This window comes from Anabrus simplex, chromosome 14, assembly GCF_040414725.1.
Source record: "Anabrus simplex isolate iqAnaSimp1 chromosome 14, ASM4041472v1, whole genome shotgun sequence".
NCBI lineage: Eukaryota > Metazoa > Arthropoda > Insecta > Orthoptera > Tettigoniidae > Anabrus > Anabrus simplex.
In genome coordinates, this window is record NC_090278.1 from 46,094,620 (window position 1) to 46,113,843 (window position 19,224).

At 37.5% G+C, this 19,224-nt stretch overlaps 1 protein-coding gene across 6 annotated transcripts in view; it reads left to right on the plus strand.

Moving 5' to 3' along the window:
• Positions 1-19,224, plus strand: part of LOC136885417 (gastrula zinc finger protein XlCGF46.1) — a 293,140-nt gene that overhangs the window by 136,495 nt on the left and 137,421 nt on the right. For 5 of the 6 annotated variants that reach the window (XM_068230325.1, XM_067157941.2, XM_067157942.2 and 2 more), the window contains one exon: positions 4,424-5,856. The exons of the other annotated variant lie outside the window; for it this stretch is intronic. In XM_068230325.1, coding sequence (XP_068086426.1) covers positions 4,424-5,318 — 895 coding nt within the window. In that variant the 3' untranslated portion in view covers positions 5,319-5,856. Of the gene's footprint in view, positions 1-4,423; positions 5,857-19,224 lie in introns of those variants that run through there. 6 annotated transcript variants of the gene reach the window in all.

Sequence of the window (19,224 nt, forward strand, 5' to 3'; positions counted from 1 at the left end):
GGTTAGGCTTTGACAGTTACCTCGAGGGGAAGGTTTCAAACGTCAATTTTGCTAAAATTTAAATTTCAATCTTCTAATGTAAATGTCAAACAGGCCTAAGGACCTTAACCGTGATCAGAGAATAGAGAGTGAGGAATTCCCTTTCAACTTGATTTTGAGGTGAATATGACTTTGTAACCGCTTTATGTCTGTAATCCTTGTAACTTAAATTTTCTCCATCTACTCACCTCAGTAGTACAGGCTTAGCCTCTGTATCATCGGGCCACAAACCCAAATAGGGTTTTAACCATATAATTATAAAGGTCTAGCAGTGCAAGACTTCGCCTACGCACAATTTTGGTTTTTGAACCAGTAATTGAACCTGTTCTTTTTCCACAAAGGCCTGGTAGAATGGGTATTCGATACCTCTGTAAAATTCTATTTTTCCTTTTATGTAACTATATCAGACTGTTGAGCCTACAAGACAGCTAGTACTGTTTGTTAAATTGTAGGTTGTGCCTAGAGAGGCCTTGAAAGAGTAAAATTATAGAGCACAGATGCTCTGGTTATAACTGTAAAATTTGAATGTTGCCTTTAGAGGGCTGTAATGTTACAACGAGGCTCTGATCATCTTGTAGAAGGTATTGGGAGAACAGTCTCCTTGACTAAGGAGCCGCAGTGCACATGAAGAGTGTATAATTAGCGAGCTTAAAGCTCACAGTTGTTAATTAAGGTTTTTGATTGTTACCCCATCTCATGACCTTTTGTACATGAATAGTGTAAAGCCTTCTTTTTATTAAAATTATTAGCTGAGATACAAATATGACCATAATTTTAAAGTTTTAAATCAAACTTCTGATTGTCCGATCTGGACCCCTTCTTTCACCTCCGTCGACTACGGTATATCCGGATCAATTATTATTATTGTTAATTTTATTATATATGTACATATGCCCCTGTTCTTCCTGTACACTTTCAGCTGCTCACGAAGGGCTACAAGATCTGTTTCTTGGTTGAAGATGAAATATATTATTGAGTGGTGAATTACGTAGATACCAGATAAAGCTATTTAAGGCAATATTTTAAATAATGGTAAACGTATTGCTCATTTTTCAGAACATGGTAATGTAAATATTTCTTATAGTGTAGACTCAATTATGTCAATAAGGGGCCTAACTGGGGAGAACCCCCTTGATTTTTGGCCGGAACTGTGCAGAACATGCAACTACGTTCGGTACAGTGGAAGACACAATTAATGCAGCTTTCATTGCTTCCCGCTGCCATTCTTAAGAATAGGATTTAACCTTCGTTTTTATGTAATTATTCAATACAAGAAAGTCACCATAAGATCATCACCTGCAAGGCACCCACGGCTTTGAGAAACAAACGTTCCAGCGGACGACGACGTCATCGATCCTGAAAGAAAATAGTCTGGTTTGAAGTCACGGACGTTGCTTATTTTGCGGTGTGTAAGAAGCTCGCGGTGCTATTTCGGAAACTTTGGCGAGTACACATTCAGTGACCTCTTATTTCTTGGTGCTATGACGCAAAATGGCCGCTTGCCGGATGGGTTCTGTTGAGGTGCATCACTTGTGACTCACAACGGCTCGCGAACAGCTACAATGTATGTCCGAAGACACTGAGGATTGCAGATACAAAGCAGACGGTATGCATTAATATTATTTAAAATATTGTGTACGCATTGGGGTATGTTTAGCACTAAAATACGCACGTGTTTGAAAGCCGTAAGCATTGCATTTTTTACCAGAACTATACCCAGTATACGTCTACACGCTGTGTTCCTGCACTGTAGTATTGGGTTCAAGGAAGCCCGAAGTGAAATAGTTTCCGGCATGGGTTTTCTGTGTTCTTGCATTTGGATAGCAAGAAATGCCATTGCGGTTTGATTCATATTAAAAATGACATGACGAATTTAGACGGAGTAGATGTGTCAAAAGTAAAGAGATGGAGTGCATGTATTATAGAGGCCTTTTCCAAAATCATCATTGAAGAAGAGGCAAGTAGTGTTATGATGTAATTGACCATGTCATAAATTTGCTCCCGTTTGAGCTCCACCTTTGTGGCTAGACCCGGAACCAAACTGGTCAAACGAATGGTGCATTGTCAGTGAACTCGACACAGCTTGCAAAGGACACGGTCGAGCAAGTTACGACGTGTAGCCGGTCGAGTTCCACTTAAAAAACTAACGTAACTCTCAACGTCATCTAATCCCAATTAACAAGAATAAATTGTCGCTGCTGCTATGAAAGTTGTCAGAGTTAATGCTCTAAATACAGAATTTGTAATCAATTTGAGAAAAATACTACACGGTATACGTACGGGGTTCAAGTGCATCTTACATGCCAGGAATCTGAACAGAATATTGCAACTTTGTCTTTAAATATGTTGGACCTGGTTTGCTGGCAAATAAGAGCACTGACTATCGACTGACTTACTTGACTTACCGGCTCTTCTTATAGCAACTATCACCTTGTCCGTAGTCTTGGACTTGAGCTTGATAACGCCCACCATCTGCCAGCTTATTACAATCCCGCATACAGTAGGCTAGGCATAATGGAATACAATGAACTTCGAGCTTGTGTGAAATAATCATTGTCAGTTTCTCCACGCAAGTATTGAATTAGTTTGGTGCAATGAATCTTTTGTTTTCTTCATTATCCAGAGCGATCTTGTATATCGAAGCTGACGACATTTGCTGTTTAAAACAGACAGGTTGAATTTCGTTGTCAGATCCGCCGCTGCTTCGGTCGTACTCATCTGTCAATATGAGCAATAGTTGCCTATCCACGGACTCGCATACTTGTCAGTGTCGCCACAGTAAGGCCCACGCGCCACCATCTGTGATGTTTTTGTAGGCTGGCCATAGGATTTCGGCGACGATGGAAGTCAGGTGTTTTGTGCTACAGCTTCTAGCTCTACTGAGTAGGCTGGCACCTCAAACAACTAGCAGTACATATCCCTGGTTCATTTAGGATACTAATTATTAGCCACACCTCAAACGATGAGCATGAGACGACATCCATTATCCAACCTGCCATCAGAGGCCATGAGAAGTATAGGCTCTAGGCCCACTTATATACGTGTCAGATTACCCACTGGTCGTTCTCATGAGTGTGTGCTTTTATACCGCGGTTTTGCCGTTGCCTTCTATTTGTTTTTTATTTTAAAAATATTCCCCCACTTGGAAGCTGCCAAAGACAAAGAATACACAAACAAGTCATTCAAAAATAAAAGAAGTAAATTATGTTTCAATCTGGCGAGTGTAAGTTGTGTCTGAGTATGAAAAGAGAACCCCTGAGCGCTTTCAGCCCCAGAGAATAACCATGCAAGTCACATAGTTCTTTTTCGCCAATTTCTCAAAAAATGTGATCTGTTGTTAGATTGTATAAAACTGGCGACAATGGGAATCCTTGCATTACGCCACGGCGTAATTTAATGGGATTCGTTTTCTTGACATTATTCTCTTGCCAACGGACTGCAACCTTTAACAATATTAGGCTTCGCAGATGATACGGTTATTGTAGGGAAAAAACGAGAATCTGCAATAGAATTGACGAAATTAGCCCCCCAAAGGTTTCGTGAATTTGGTCTTACCATAAACCCTGAAAAATCTAAATTTATTAATATCAGTAGAGATGAAATAAACGAAGGACTCAATTCAGTCGAAGAAGGTATGGAGATTGAATGTATTTCGAGGAACGAATGTGTCAAATATATACGGGTAAATTATGCAGATACCATGTTATTTGATCTAAGAAATCAATGGCACTCCTTTAGCAGAAACTCAGCTCGTTATCATCCTGTCCCTGGCTTCATCCAGATCAGAAATTTTCAATTCTAAATTATTCTCCTGAAGCTTACAAATTATATTGCTCAGCGTGCTTGGCGCAGTTGACGAAGCTAACATTTTCCTTAAGTGTAAATGGCCCACGTTGTCGAAAGCCTTGGTTATGTCTAGGAATACCGCAGTAACATTTTTTTTTGTTGTGTTTTGCTGAGTTTAACACAGATCTGAGTAAAGCGGTGTTTATGATGGTGCCAGGTGATTTGGTGAATCCTCTTTGGTGGTCTCTAAATTGGATGTAACTCCTTAATCTTGCGTTGAAGACCATCTCGATAACGCGATGAAGGACTGAACATATGCTGATTGGCCTCCAGTCTGACAGTTATGTTGGATCTCCATTTTTAGGTAACAAAATGGTGCGCCCTTTTGTGAGCAGTAATGGAACGTGCCCTGTCTGTAACATTATCGTAGCGATTTTAGCTATGATAGTTGATGCCCTATCATCTTTGATAGCTCTGACTAGAACTCTGTCGGGTCCGGATGACGTGTCCACAGTGGTGGCACGTTAACTTGGAAGATATACACGTGTCACGACAGTGTTCCTCAGGAATGTTAGCATGTTTTATTTTTCTGTTTCAGATTCGAGAATGTTGCCATGCTAAACAAAGGAATATCTGAACAAATTACACAATCTGAGGAAAGGCTGCAGAATTGTACAAAATGCACTCGAGGTTTTAATGACATAAAGGCTCTAAAGAAACATATGTTAAAACACTCGAATGTTAAGGTGCATTATTGCACAGTGTGTAGCAAGACTTTCTCCCGAAGAAGTACCCTAAAAACACATATGTACACACACTCCGAAGAAAAACCACACCGGTGTACGGAATGTTCTCAATCCTTCTCTCAAAGAGTTCAACTAAAAACACACCTTTTAAAGCACTCAGGGGAAAGGCCGTTTTCCTGTGATGAATGCGGCAAAGCTTTCTCAGTATACGCGAAATTAAAAATACATATGTTAACTCATTCCGACGAAAGACCGTTTCAGTGTAACGAGTGTGATAGTGCCTTTTCTCGTAAAGGCAACCTCACGGCACAAAAACTCACTCACTCGGCTTACAAACCGTTCTCCTGTACTGTATGTAGTAAAACCTTCTTGGTACGTCGTAAGCTGAGAATACACATGTTAACTCATTCTGGAGAAAGGCCGCATCAATGTATGGAATGTAGCAAGTCGTTTTATGAAGTCCCCCACCTGAAAAGACATATGTTAACACATTCTGGGGAAAGAGCATTCCGTTGTACAGAATGCACCAAATCCTTCTATGAAAGCTCTCACTTGAAAAGACACATGATAACTCATTCAAATGTTCGGCCACACCTATGTACGGAATGCGGTAAACGTTTTTCTCAAAGCTCTAGCCTTAAATTGCATGTGCGTACTCATTCCGGAGAAAGGCCTCACCGTTGTAACGAATGCGGTAAAAGCTTTTCTCTGAATGGTAGCCTGAAAACCCACATACTATCTCATTAATTCATAGGAGTACAGTTATTTCTGACATTTTTACGTAATGCGCAGAATTGTTGCAACTTGCGGAATCAACCCATGTTGCTCCTCATTGTGCTCTTGCAACAGAGTAGAACATGTATTCACAATAATACCGGTAAAAATTAAGCAGAGATTGGGCCGTTAGTGACGTTACCGCTACTTCCTTCATAATACCAATTTAATGGTCCGTTATTGGACATCATAAATTTTCCAGCTAACTCATTCTTGGTTGCCTGCGTTTCGCCCTCGTGTGCTAAGTTAGGCTCATCAGTTGGGACTTAGCACACCACCCAAGACGCAAGGCTAGTGCATACGTTGGAGGCTACTGCATAGGCTACTTGAAGCCACCAGCAGTGCCAATGCACTATGAGAGCTATGTCTCATTTCCAAAAATTGATGCCTGCCTGGCCATCAGATAATACAGATGTTGATTCCCATAGGGAATTTAAAATATTTGTCCCGAATGAGTAAATTTATAATACCAATTTAATGGTCCGTTATTGGACATTATAAATTTTCCAGCTAACTCATTCTTGGTTGCCTGCATTTTGCCCTCGTGTGCTAAGTTAGGCTCATCACTTGGGACCTAGCACACCACCCAAGACGCAAGGCTAGTGCAGTGCATTCGGTGGAGGCCACTGCATAGGCTACTTGAAGCCACCATGTACTAGCCTTGCGTCTTGGGTGGTGTGCTAAGTCCCAACTGATGAGCCTAACTTAGCACACGAGGGCAAAACGCAGGCAACCAAGAATGAGTTAGCTGGAAAATTTATAATGTCCAATAACGGACCATTAAATTGGTATTATAAATTTACTCATTCGGGACAAATATTTTAAATTCGCTATGGGAACCAACATCTGTATTAACTTCCTTCATAGTTAACAAGGAGGAATAGAGCCTTGGTCAAGCCCTGGTACAGTTACTCTGATTGGCCACTATGTCGACGGGAGTCTTGAGGGACGCTCAAACGACGAGAGCACCAAACCGAGTCTCTTCCATTTGCAGAGGTTTCCGCTGGCTTTGAGACGAGCTCGGTCAGTTAGTAGTTCGGTGTGAGTTACAACTTAAATTGCATGAAGAATTCTGTTGAAGTGTCTGCCTGTAGAACTGAGGTTCTGTATTATTATTTATAAATTTCATTTTCCGTATTGACAGACTCTATACTATACTCTATATCTATACTTTGAGGTTCTGTATGTCGCTCGCCGTGGGGCAAGCTCCTGTGTATAGCGATAGCTGTGTCTCTCTATAGCAGCACGCAAGAGAACACTGGATATCAGCGTGGGGTTGTCAGTGAAGTTCTCCTGGACTGAGTGGACAACCTACATCGTCCTGAACTGTGAGACTGTCATGTTCAAACTGTGAACTGCGATAGCTGTAGCGAAGTAACTCTGTGACATACGGTAGTACTGGTAAACGAAGAGTGAGTGAATTAGTGTGAAGAGCGAGATTAAGAGAGAGAGGGAGAGAGATCGTGCGTCCTGTAAGCTGTGATCTCGCTATGCCTGTGTGTGTTAATGTGTAGATCAGATAATAAACCAGTTTGTGTTTATTTATCTAACCTGACAAAATGTAGCAGTACGGTACGAGCCCACGTGTTAACCTACTGTGAGCAGTACGTTAGCTTAGAAATCTACTTTAACAAAACACCTGTGTACATACTCAGGGGAAATGCCATGTCATTGGAACGAAAGCCGTATCAATTTTTCTCAGAAATCTGTTTTGCAAACCTCCTTTCTCTTTCAGGAGAGAAGCTGTGCCATTGTACAGTTTGCTAGATAACGAGGTAGTGTGATAGACTGCTATCTCACTCTGATGGTAGGTATATCGTTATATAGAGTTTAATATTATGTTATATCACATTTCTTATTTTACAGGCTATTAGTTGACTGTAGAATGAAATCAGAATGCACACATGCACGCTTCATAGGCCTCAGGATCGCTGCACTTGTGGGTAATATGAAACTAGCAGCCATTGTGCTGCAAGGCAGAAACACCTGTTACAGAGCATTGATGTTTGATTTAATATTTAATGGATTTGCCTGTTACGATACAGGTTGGCCAATAACGACTTCTATTTGGGGCTAGTCAGTTTCATATAGGGCACAAATATGTTCATAGTAAAATGTCGTTATGTTCTTATCCCAGTGTAAGTTGCAGGAGTGATATACTCAGCATCTTTCAGTTCACATGCAATTCTTGTTTCCAACATCAGGTGCCTTTACGCCATTTTTGATTGTTGTGTAGCCATACATTGAAACATGCAAGTTGGACACACAAAAGCTCACAAATAATCCTTTGATGATGACAGGTTCAATGATCACCTTAAGGGACAGGAAAGATATAGCATTTATTATTCTAAATTTTCATAATATAATAAGTGCTTTCTCTGCAAATTGATCAGAATTTAAAACAAACAGTACTTCTGTATTGGTCGTATCCGCAGCAACAAGGAAATCCACGTTTTACTTTCCAATCATTCCTCTCTGTATGTACGAGCATCACAACGAAATGGCTGAAGAGAATATAATGAAAATTGCGGAATGATGCAATACAATCTAGGCTATAAATAATTTTATTCACATTCAGTAAAATGGTAGTTTAGGGTAAGGCCTAACATTTAATCCTGAGATATTTATGTTATATAGAATTAAATTTCTGATTATTTGTCATACAAATTTTTATCATACCAGCTATGATAACAGAGATATTAGTGAATTTTCATTTTTGTTGCTAAGTCCATATCAATGGCAAACCATGAAAATGGGTATCAAAATTGGTGTGTAATGTCATCGAATGAGGTGCTACAGTCTAGGTTATAAATAATTTTTCTTCATGCTGGATGAAATGGCAGTTAGGTGCCTAAAATTTAATTTTTAAAATATCTGTTATAGGTGTTGTGGAAATGTATTACATACAATATCAAAAGGAATGGAGAATACAAATTCCAATCATTTACGTCTTATACAGCTTTACCGTACCGACAGTTCTTTTCCTTCTTCCCTTCCTTCTTCCTCCTTGGCAAATTATGAAGCCAAAATCTTGAGACATTTCAAATCAAAATCAGTTCATTGACAAATCAATTTCACTTAATAAGAAATGCCTAGAACTGAAGCTCGTCCTTAAGTACATACCGATAAAATCTAAATCTACAGCAACTTTTTCTAAGGTAACAATATCAAAATTATTATGGATGGAAATGAAAACCTGCTTTCCAGTCACTCATCGGGTCAGGGATGGAATAAATGAAGCCCCCACTTTGCGGCGAATTTAGGGATTGTGCCAGCTGCCGATGCCTGTCGCACTCCTGGGGTAATGATTAATTACTGACAGATAAAATGAAATACTGGAGTGTGTTGATGGAATGAAAGATGATAGGGAAAACTGGAGTACCCAGAGAGAAACCTCTCCCACCTCCGCTCTGTCCAGCAAAAATCTCACGTTGCGTGACTGAATTATTTTGGATCAGAAGCGAAATTAAATTTGGGTACATAAAGAAGCAGGAAATCAACACTATGCATCCCTTCTGGCACTACCCTCAATGGACGACCTATTCCAACTTTTTACATGATTACATTTAAAAAAGGAGCAGTCAGGAAACAAAGCCATTGTCAATAAGATACATAACCTAATCAATAAACTGGAAAACCAGAAAGAAATAACCACCATAAACTCGCTAATTTTGATCCCAGATTATTTAACATATCAGACACTACCTTTCCAAAGAATGAAATAAATCTGCTGAAAAAGGGACTCAAATTTCATTGCCAGGAACGTCATAACGAAAACAACATAAAACAGCTCATCACTGACATAGAAATTGCGTGTAACAAATACCCTCTCCACAAAGAGAAATAATAAATAATGTAGACACCAAAGAAGCCTTGAAATAATCGCAGTAGAAAATTCTACCAAATAACTTAATTGTGCCACTCGGCATTAAAACAGTTCAGAACAAAATAAAAGACAACCTAATCTTCACGAATGTAGATAAAAGAAACACAACAGTCGTAATGAAGAAAGACGAGTACATAGAAAGAGCAATAGAATTATCAACAATGAAATTCAAGAGCTACAATGCGACCCAACAAATACATTTCGAAACGAAATAAAACAAGCTATCAAGAAAAGAGACTTTATTGGCACAAAATAAGAAAACGGACGCCTCACCATCAAAAATCCAAAACTCGCCACATTAAGCACCCTGCCCATAATACACAAAAGCTCGTGTCCCTTTAGACCAATAGTAAATTTTAAAGATGCACCAAGTTATAATTTAAAAAAAAACTCAACCATATTCTACAAGAGAAAATCTCACTTAAAGAAGACAGATCAATTAAAAACAGCCTAGAACTAGTTAATCTTCTTAAAGAAAACACTTCACTACAAGAAACCAAGGAAATTATTAGCCTTCATAGAACAACGTTACACCAAAATTGTTTTACATTCAACGACAAAATCTATTTTCTACAAAAAGGGTTAGCCATGGGGTCAATTGTCAGGTATAATAGGAAACATTTTTCTCAATAACTTCGAAAACATCTTAACAGACCGGCATTCAAAAGTAATCTTACACTGAAGCAGATGTGCGGATTACGTAATAAGCATATATGATCATGACATCACCAATGGTAACCAGTTATTAAACACAGTAAAATCGACACATATCCATCAGGTTCACAATGGAACCATAAAGTAAGAAGAAAATAAACCATTTAGAATTCACGATCGGTACGAATAACGACAACCTGTATTACATGGTACACTGAAAGCCGCACGCTATTGACAACCATACACACACTAAATAGCAGGATTGAATACAACGATACACAGCTATTTCCATACCAATGAGCACTACGGATTTCAATGATGAGAAACAAATCATTAAACACATTGCGAAAGAAAAGGTCACACTACAGGCACAGTAGACAAACCGTTAAATAAACATAAGAAAATGCCTGGGAAACCACCACACATGACGGAAAAATATGTGGTTCTTAACTGCGTTAACAAGAACACATACAAAGTAGCTAATATTTCCTAAAACAATGTCTAAAAGTAGCCTTTAGAACGAACAACACACTGCAGAGACACATCAGCAAGTGCAACATTGGCAAAAGAGACCCTTTTCTCAAAGTCAGGAGTCTACGAACTCAAGTGCCAAAAACCTACCAGCAATTCTACATATATAGGTCAAACAAAACGTAATTTCCGCACAAGATAAAAAGAACACAAGAACGCGACCTGATAAAATCAGCATTCAGCCTTCGGAGAGCACATATACAACAGTTTGCACCATTTCACAGATATCAACACAGATCTAAAAATTTTACACATCGGAAATAAATGTAAATTCATGAATATAAAGGATTCAGTTGAAATTGACATCACCAAAAACCTAACGTAAATAACCTACCTGACCATACATATTTAAAAAATTCTCCATCTCTGCTCTACTTATATAACATCTGGACAACACTTACTCTTTAAATTAGCACTTTACGGCCTGTAGAGTATGGTTTATAACATCTAACTAGGTATCTCTATTTCAATTCCATACTTGATTTAACCTTAAATCGTTAACTTGCATTCTTCCGTATAACATAAAATGCATTATAACATGAAGAAGGTTAATAACCTTCTCTCCCCTCTCCAGTGATGAAGGAAGGTTCCACAACGTTCCACTCACTCCACCCGTACTTCTCCCTCCTATCTCCACGGTACAGTATACTAGATGGTAACACCCAATAGGAAGGATCCACAACGTTCTACTCCTCCCCTTCTTCCCCTACCCACTCCGCGAACAATACGCTATGCCCAAAAGTTTCCGTTAGCCTCTCCATGACCACAATCCTGAAATAGAGTTTGTAGACAACGGATTTAACGTTGGCAGTCTAGATAAGTACAGAAGTTTTTCATTTTGTTAATACTTGTAAATCATTATTTGTTCATATTATCACCTACGCCATTTTAACAATACTGTGCATACTTACGCATGTTTTAAGTGATCTGATAGAATGTGAGGATGTTCTTATAGAATGAGACATGTCATGCTTTGTATTATGGTGTGTACATTTTTGCAGGTATGTTTATACTGAAATTATTGTGTTTTTTCACAGACTGGAAGGTTTTTATGATACATTTTACTAAGTTGACACTTTTACAATGCTTAGTAAAGCTAAAGGTTCCACCTATTCAATACGTTATCGTAATGGTCTATTTAGAACATCACATATTTATTTAACTTATCATAAAATACATCTTTGGGACCGGTTTCGGCAATCCACTATGCCATCATCAGCCATTGAGTTTTTTATAGCAAGGAACATTCAAATTTTTTTTAAAAATATGCAATAGCAAGTCCTATTCTTACATGAAAAACATTAAAAATATAGCTAAATAGCATAGGCCCATTGTACTATACAAATAACATGTCTTTTTTGAAAAATACAATATTATTTAGTGCATCTAAAATTATTTTATATATGATTGGCAAAGTCTATGATTTTGGTATACTTTATGTACAATAGAATCATGTAAAATTGATAAAAGAATCTACTTTTTGCCATTTAACCAGTTTTTAAAACAACAAGTCCTATTTTACATGGAAAATATTAAAACTTGGCTAGTTAGTATTAACCCTTTTTTTATGTTATACAAGTAACATGTTTTGTTAAAAAATATAGTATCTTTTGGTGCGTCTAGAATTGTTTTTTAGGTGCTTAAAAAGACTATGGTTTGATATAGTTGATACACAGGAAATTTGATGTTTCTATAAAAACCTCTGTCATTTTTTTAACACAGTTTCTTAGTTCCTCATAATATGCGACTTGTACTGTTTTAGATAATAAATACAGGTTCTTCTTCCTTAAAACTTATTGAAACAACAGTCTGTTTGACTATGTAAGTCCTAATGTGTTTTTTTCGTTTGAGTATTTGAACTTTGCTTCTAGTATTTTCCAATGTAAATAACTGTGTGGCTGAGGCCGCAACTATGGTTAAGATCTTGAATATTTTATGTGCCAGATGGAAATGGGCCGTAAATAGTGTTAATCTCGAACCAGTACGGACCTAAAAAGGAAATAGTGAAATGAGTATGAGTTATTGAGAACGATACGCGGTACTATAGAAAAGAATTGAAGATATGAAACTCACCTCAAGTTGAATGTAACAGCGTGCAGAGAGAGTGAGGAACAACTGCTGAATGTCTAACGCCAACCAGCCGGCTCAGCTGTAAGGCGGGGTGTATTATGTAGGGGAAGGGGACGCAGGAGAGGTTGCGTTCGCGTGTGCCTGTGTGTCAGGGGGGCGTGGGCTTTGCCGGGGTTAGTAGGCTAGCGCGCTACGTAATATTTTATATACGGATTGATTTTTAGGAATTTTTAAACTGTTAATTAATGAAATAAGCATGTCAAATAAAATTGTAGGTTTTTCCGAAATATCATTTAGATTGTAATTGGGATTGTAATATTGATCTAAAGTAATGTAGCATTGCTCTGTTAGGTCTAGGAGTGGGCCTTTATTTATTGTTTCGATGATGTCCAAGTCCTTGTTGATACCGTAAAAATTGTGTTTGTATTCCTGTATGTGCTGACCTATTGCCGAAAATTTTCTATATTTTATGGCATTGACATGTTCATTGTATCTGATATTAAATGATCTCCCAGTCTGTCCAAGGTAAACACTGGTACAGTCGTTGCAATGAAACCTATATACACCTGATCTATCGAATGGGTTTTGTATATTAACCGATTTGGAGTTGTAAAAAATATCTAAATTTCTATTATTGGTTTTGAAGGCAATATTGACATTTCTTTTTTAAAAAATATTGGTTAAACGGAAAATGTCAGAGTTAAAAGTAAAAGTAGCATATGTTTTTGTTTTGGGTGTTTCTTTTTGTAATTTAGTATTGGGTTGATGTTTAAATTTATTTATTATGCGTTCTATAAAACATTTGTTGAAACCATTATAAGATGCGATTTTTCGTATAGTGTTGAGTTCTTTTTTACGTTCTATATTGGACATGGGTACATTAAATGCTCTCTGTATTAAATTATTGTATGTAGCTCTTTTATGACTATATCAAACCATAGTCTTTTTAAGCACCTAAAAAACAATTCTAGACGCACCAAAAGATACTATATTTTTTAACAAAACATGTTACTTGTATAACATAAAAAAAGGGTTAATACTAACTAGCCAAGTTTTAATATTTTCCATGTAAAATAGGACTTGTTGTTTTAAAAACTGGTTAAATGGCAAAAAGTAGATTCTTTTATCAATTTTACATGATTCTATTGTACATAAAGTATACCAAAATCATAGACTTTGCCAATCATATATAAAATAATTTTAGATGCACTAAATAATATTGTATTTTTCAAAAAAGACATGTTATTTGTATAGTACAATGGGCCTATGCTATTTAGCTATATTTTTAATGTTTTTCATGTAAGAATAGGACTTGCTATTGCATATTTTTTAAAAAAATTTGAATGTTCCTTGCTATAAAAAACTCAATGGCTGATGATGGCATAGTGGATTGCCGAAACCGGTCCCAAAGATGTATTTTATGATAAGTTAAATAAATATGTGATGTTCTAAATAGACCATTACGAAAACGTATTGAATAGGTGGAACCTTTAGCTTTACTAAGCATTGTAAAATCTTGAGTCAATACGGACAAAAAATGAAGTTTTTAATACTAAATAAGTTGACACTGGAAAGTATTGCTTCCTTTGAACATTCACTCTCTTTCCGATTGCATTCTTCACTCTCCCACATTTTCGTTTTCAGACTGTTTGTTTGAGGTTGGTGTAGGGGAAGGCGCCATCTTCGATGTGCGAATGACCAATTACATTGTTCTACAAAGATTCTATTTCTGGCATGAAAATATGTAATTCTAAAAGAATTTACAGCACTAAATTCAAATCTGAAATCATAATTGCGATATGAGGGACAGCTTTCCATTAATCTGTACATATATATCATAAGTGGTATCACTGTTTGCGACAAATGTGGTACTTTTAAAGATATCCTAAAGCTATAGCAACCATCTGAAGGGAAATGAATGTCCATAATGTTAGCCGACTATTTCTGGACAAGGTGGATGCTCATTACAAAAGGAAGACATCAGACTTGAAACTGTGTGGTGGCAAAATTTCTGTCCGTATATTCCGTTATTTATAAACATTTGTGTGAATGACTTGAACGTGAGAATGTTATGTGAGCACTTCAACTATCACTTTCTGTTACTCTCATAACGTTTATAGGCCCCCAGCGATGGGTCTCTCATTCATGTTCTGAATTGTTGAAATGCAGTAGTTCATTCATGAAGTAATGAAGCCTGACGAAGCTGCTCACTAGGACATTCAGCAGCGACTTCGTTCACAGTGTCACACTCAATAAAACTTCAAAATATTACCAACAGATGGCAGAGCTATGTAATTATGGACATTCAATGGCTTATCCGCTTACAGTGGATGGACATGATGGTTGACAGACAACACGTATACGTGATGAAATCAGTCCTTTGAAACAAACTGGCACAGAACAAACCATGCCCATTGCAAATAATAAGAAATGTGATTAAATAGGATATATTTAACTCTCACCTTGTGAAAAATGCTAGAAAATGAAATTACTAAATTATAATTATTAGGTAATCTGGGCTCTCTGTACCTTAAAACAGTTTTGCTTCATTATTGTTTTATTCTCTCCGGAATTACGTGCCAGTGAATCGTGAGAGCCAAGTCTGAGTAATTATAAAATCAAATCACTTACAATAACCCGCTTTACATTCTGTACGTGGCAGGTTGCTAAGCGGCTAATGCTTTCATTGTGAGTTCTATCCTCAGTGATGTAATTGCATGCAGTCATGTTTGATTACTACCCGTCAAGTCAGAGAGTATTAACTTCCTCTGATCACGGAAGAATAATATTCCCTGCTAGGTACTCTTTGATTCTCCAACCTTTCCCAGCTTCCAAATATATTCAACAGGTGGCAGAGCGTTCCTAAATAACTTACATGCTGCTAAGAGAAAATGTATACGTACAGAATGGTGGTGGAGATTATTGTTCAAAGGGAACTACAACTGGGCAACCATCCTCTATATAACACTAATCAAAGATAAAAATGGACGGGATCCGACACTTCGAAAATTAAGGTACCGGCCAAAGAAAGACAGGGTCAATGCAGGGCGTGAAACTAAGATCCCCCATGTCTCGAATGTTCTAATAACTTGGAAATCATAAAAGATCAAGAGTGGGCCGGATAGGATAGAAGAAAGTGAGGAGTCTGCACCAAGTGGAATGAATGCCAGGACTCACGTGATCGCCAACCCACACTTCCCCGAGGGAAGAGCCCCTGCGGAGTAGAAACAGACCCCATCATGACATACGCGTGGGAATACCTATCGAAAGATAACAGCTACACTGTTCGAGACTAACCTCTGAGCTGCCATGACAACCGCTCTATATAGAGGAACTGCCTTCTACGACACAATACACATCAAGAACTGCAGGGTGAAAAAGTGAATTTATGGATAGATTTTTACCAACAGACAGAATGACGACAGAGTGGATGAACTGCGGCAGGCGAGTTATCGGACCTATTTATAACGAATGCTGCGGGTCCTCTAGTTTATATATTATTGGCACGTGCGTTCTATTGGGCCGATTTGCTTCGTTTCCCTTTTATTATCTGCCGGTGAGTCATGAGACATTGATAGGTCTGTAAGCTCGGCCAACATTGAGCGATCATAAAATGATCACTTCAATAATTGCAGGCGAAGGATTATCCTAACCCGCATGCATTCTGTACTTAGCAGGTTGTTGAGCAACTGACACTTTCATTAATATTCTGATAAATGTGATTTTCATCCTCAGTAAGGCCATTGCATGATTACTACTGTGAAGCCAGAGAGTATATACTTCCTTTGATGATGCAAGAATGCTGGATACTCTTTGACTCTCTGACCTTCCCCAGCTTCTGAATATACTCAACAGATGGCAGAGCCTAATTACTTAGATGCTGCTAAGAGAAAACAGTCTACATACGATCATTAATAAAGCGTAGGGACAGCGCGTGTGTACTTACACGAACCACGGCCAATTGTAGGTGGCACTCTCTCGGGTAACTCTGTGCCATGGTTTTACGCCGTCAGTAAGTATTGCGCCATTCCTGCGTCCACGTCAGGCCGCAAAGAAATCGAGACTAGCTCATTTCTCAGTAAATTTCTCATTTTCATTGTTTCTTGAGGTCGGGGTTCCCCAGAGATAATCGGTTAACTGCTTGCCGGCTCAACTCAATCGATGGACGTCTTCACCTCTCCGATCAATACTTTATGCAATATAAAAGTTTCTAATCCTTAACCTATTGTCAACTATAACTATCTACTTATTCTAGTGTAACATGAAAATGCCAATAAGTTTGACTACATCATTTCTGATAACTGCAAATGAAAGAAGAATAAAATATCATTATCTCTCTTCATTCAAAATTCCTCAATGATTGAAGTGATTTCTCAAAGATCGTTGATTGAAACAAAAAGAAATAAATTATTTACAGTTATGTCTTGAAAAGTAGAACATAAATCTGAAGTAATTCTTTGAATTATGTTGCCTGTAAATTAAAATCACATCTCACGTTCAATTATTTTGTGACTGAATGGAATTACAACCCATACATTCGTTAACGTTATACAATTTTACAGATCTATCTGGAAAAAAATTGAGCATCCTCCGTTGACTTGACTTAAATGTCCTAGTTTTATGCATTAATATCTTCACATTTCTATAGTTAATTAATAATACTGATGATTAGAATAATATTTATACTATCGAAAATATCTATCACATTTGTACTGTACTAGGAAAAGTTTTGGGGATAAGGAGAATGAGAAAGGTCTCACGTAGTGGTCGATTCTTAGGAGCCGGTACAGAGAAAGGAGATCGCAGAGCGAAATAATAGATTTTATTTTGCAAAATTGAAATGTATTCAAATGATTAGGCGCATAAATAACTTCCTTATTATCTCGCATTGAAACTGAAATTAATTGGAAATATCTTCTGTCATGTTTATTCTTGAATGTTTCAACCAAAATTAGAATTCTGAAAATTCTCGCCATAAATAAAATTCGAAAATGAACCACTTTTCTTCATAAATATCGTTTCACGAGTCTTTAGGATTTTCTGGAATAAACACTTTTAATCTTTGTAGATTATCCTCATGTAAGGCTGACAGTCCAATGCACTTCACAATATTATTTGAATAACTGTAAGACGAAATTAATTTAAAGCACCTTAAGTATGTTTAAATTATCACATTAAATTAATTATCACTTGAAATTATCACTTGAAAGTAAATCGGCACCTGTAACTAGATTAAAACTTGTAGTTAAAGTAGCACTTGAAAAGAATGACTTGAAAATAACAAAGTGCATGTTCAAGAAGTAATCGCTGCTTTTACTAGTTTGAAAGTTTAATGCTAAATGCACTCATATCACCTGAATGTTAATGACGCTGGAAGAGGTGAATGTGGTTCTATGAAGAGCATCTGGAACTACATCGATGTAGTCAGCACCACGTTGTACCACGTACCATATCCCACGTCGTACCACGTACAATCTCCCACGTCGAGTCAGGTGTTAGGTTGATATGAGGATTAAACTCTCGGTCAAGATTTCTGGTGTCGTTTAATTGTGAAGACACACGAGAAAGTTCAATTGACGATTGATTGTGAGTGTTAAAATAGCACTACCTGGTTAAGTGAAAACTAGCAAGTCACTGGTAAACAGTACTCGGACTTGCTCTTTAAATCACAGTCTATTACATGAATTTTGAATCACTGTCTGTTACTTAACTTCAAAGCAATAGTCACATGTAGATATAATTATGGCTTTTGAATGAATTAAAGCACAGTCTGAAACACACATCACAGTTCGAAGTTTCCACAGTTTTAAGTTGTCACACTTCTTAAGCATAGTTCAAGTAATATGGGTTTTTGGGAACACTGTTCATATAATTCAGATTATTTACACAGAGAATAATGTTTCTGGCGTTCGGAACACGTTGTACTCTGTTCAAAATGAAACCTGAAGGTCAAAGCTTATCGGAATGTCAAGTATAAGTTCAGTCCGTGTCCTACACACGCAAGGTGTATTTAACTGTATCTGGTTATTACTAACACAAATATTAAGGGGATATTAAGAGTTCTTTTACTTCACTTGGGTTAATATTTCATGGAAATGCTATAAAATATCCTTAAGGTTTACTAAGTTATTTGGTATCACTGTTCAAGTAATATTTGGGATAATTGTCCCCATTCGGTTACGACAAATCCTAAGTTCCGAGTTCTCGAAATATTCGAAGGTCTGAAAAGTCACTGTCCCATGTCAAACACTCATTCTCGCACACGCTGAAATTTTACTAAGTTCGGAGGTGTCACCGAAAATAATAGAGTTCAAGTTAGCACACGCTGTATTTTCTAAGTCCGTAACACTGCAGAAATTTAACAAGTTACCGAGAATAACAGAGTCCAACTTAATACACGGCGGATATTTCTAAGTCTGTAGCACTGCAGAAATCTTATAAGTTATCGTCTTAGTACACGCCGGATTTTTTCTAAGTCCGTAGCACAGTAGAAATTTTATAAGTTACCGTCTTAATACACGCCGGATTTTTCTAAGTCCGTAGTACTGTAGACATTTTATAAGTTCGACGACTAACTTCCCGTAACGCGACAGAGTTTGAGGTTCGACACCTGAACACAGCGACCGTGCGATCCGTCATAGTCGAGTTGTGGATTGCAACTCATTATACCCCACTTGTCGAGGCTCTTCTATACTTAAAGCGAAGCATGCTCTCTGCTTCTCGCTAAAAGAATATGTT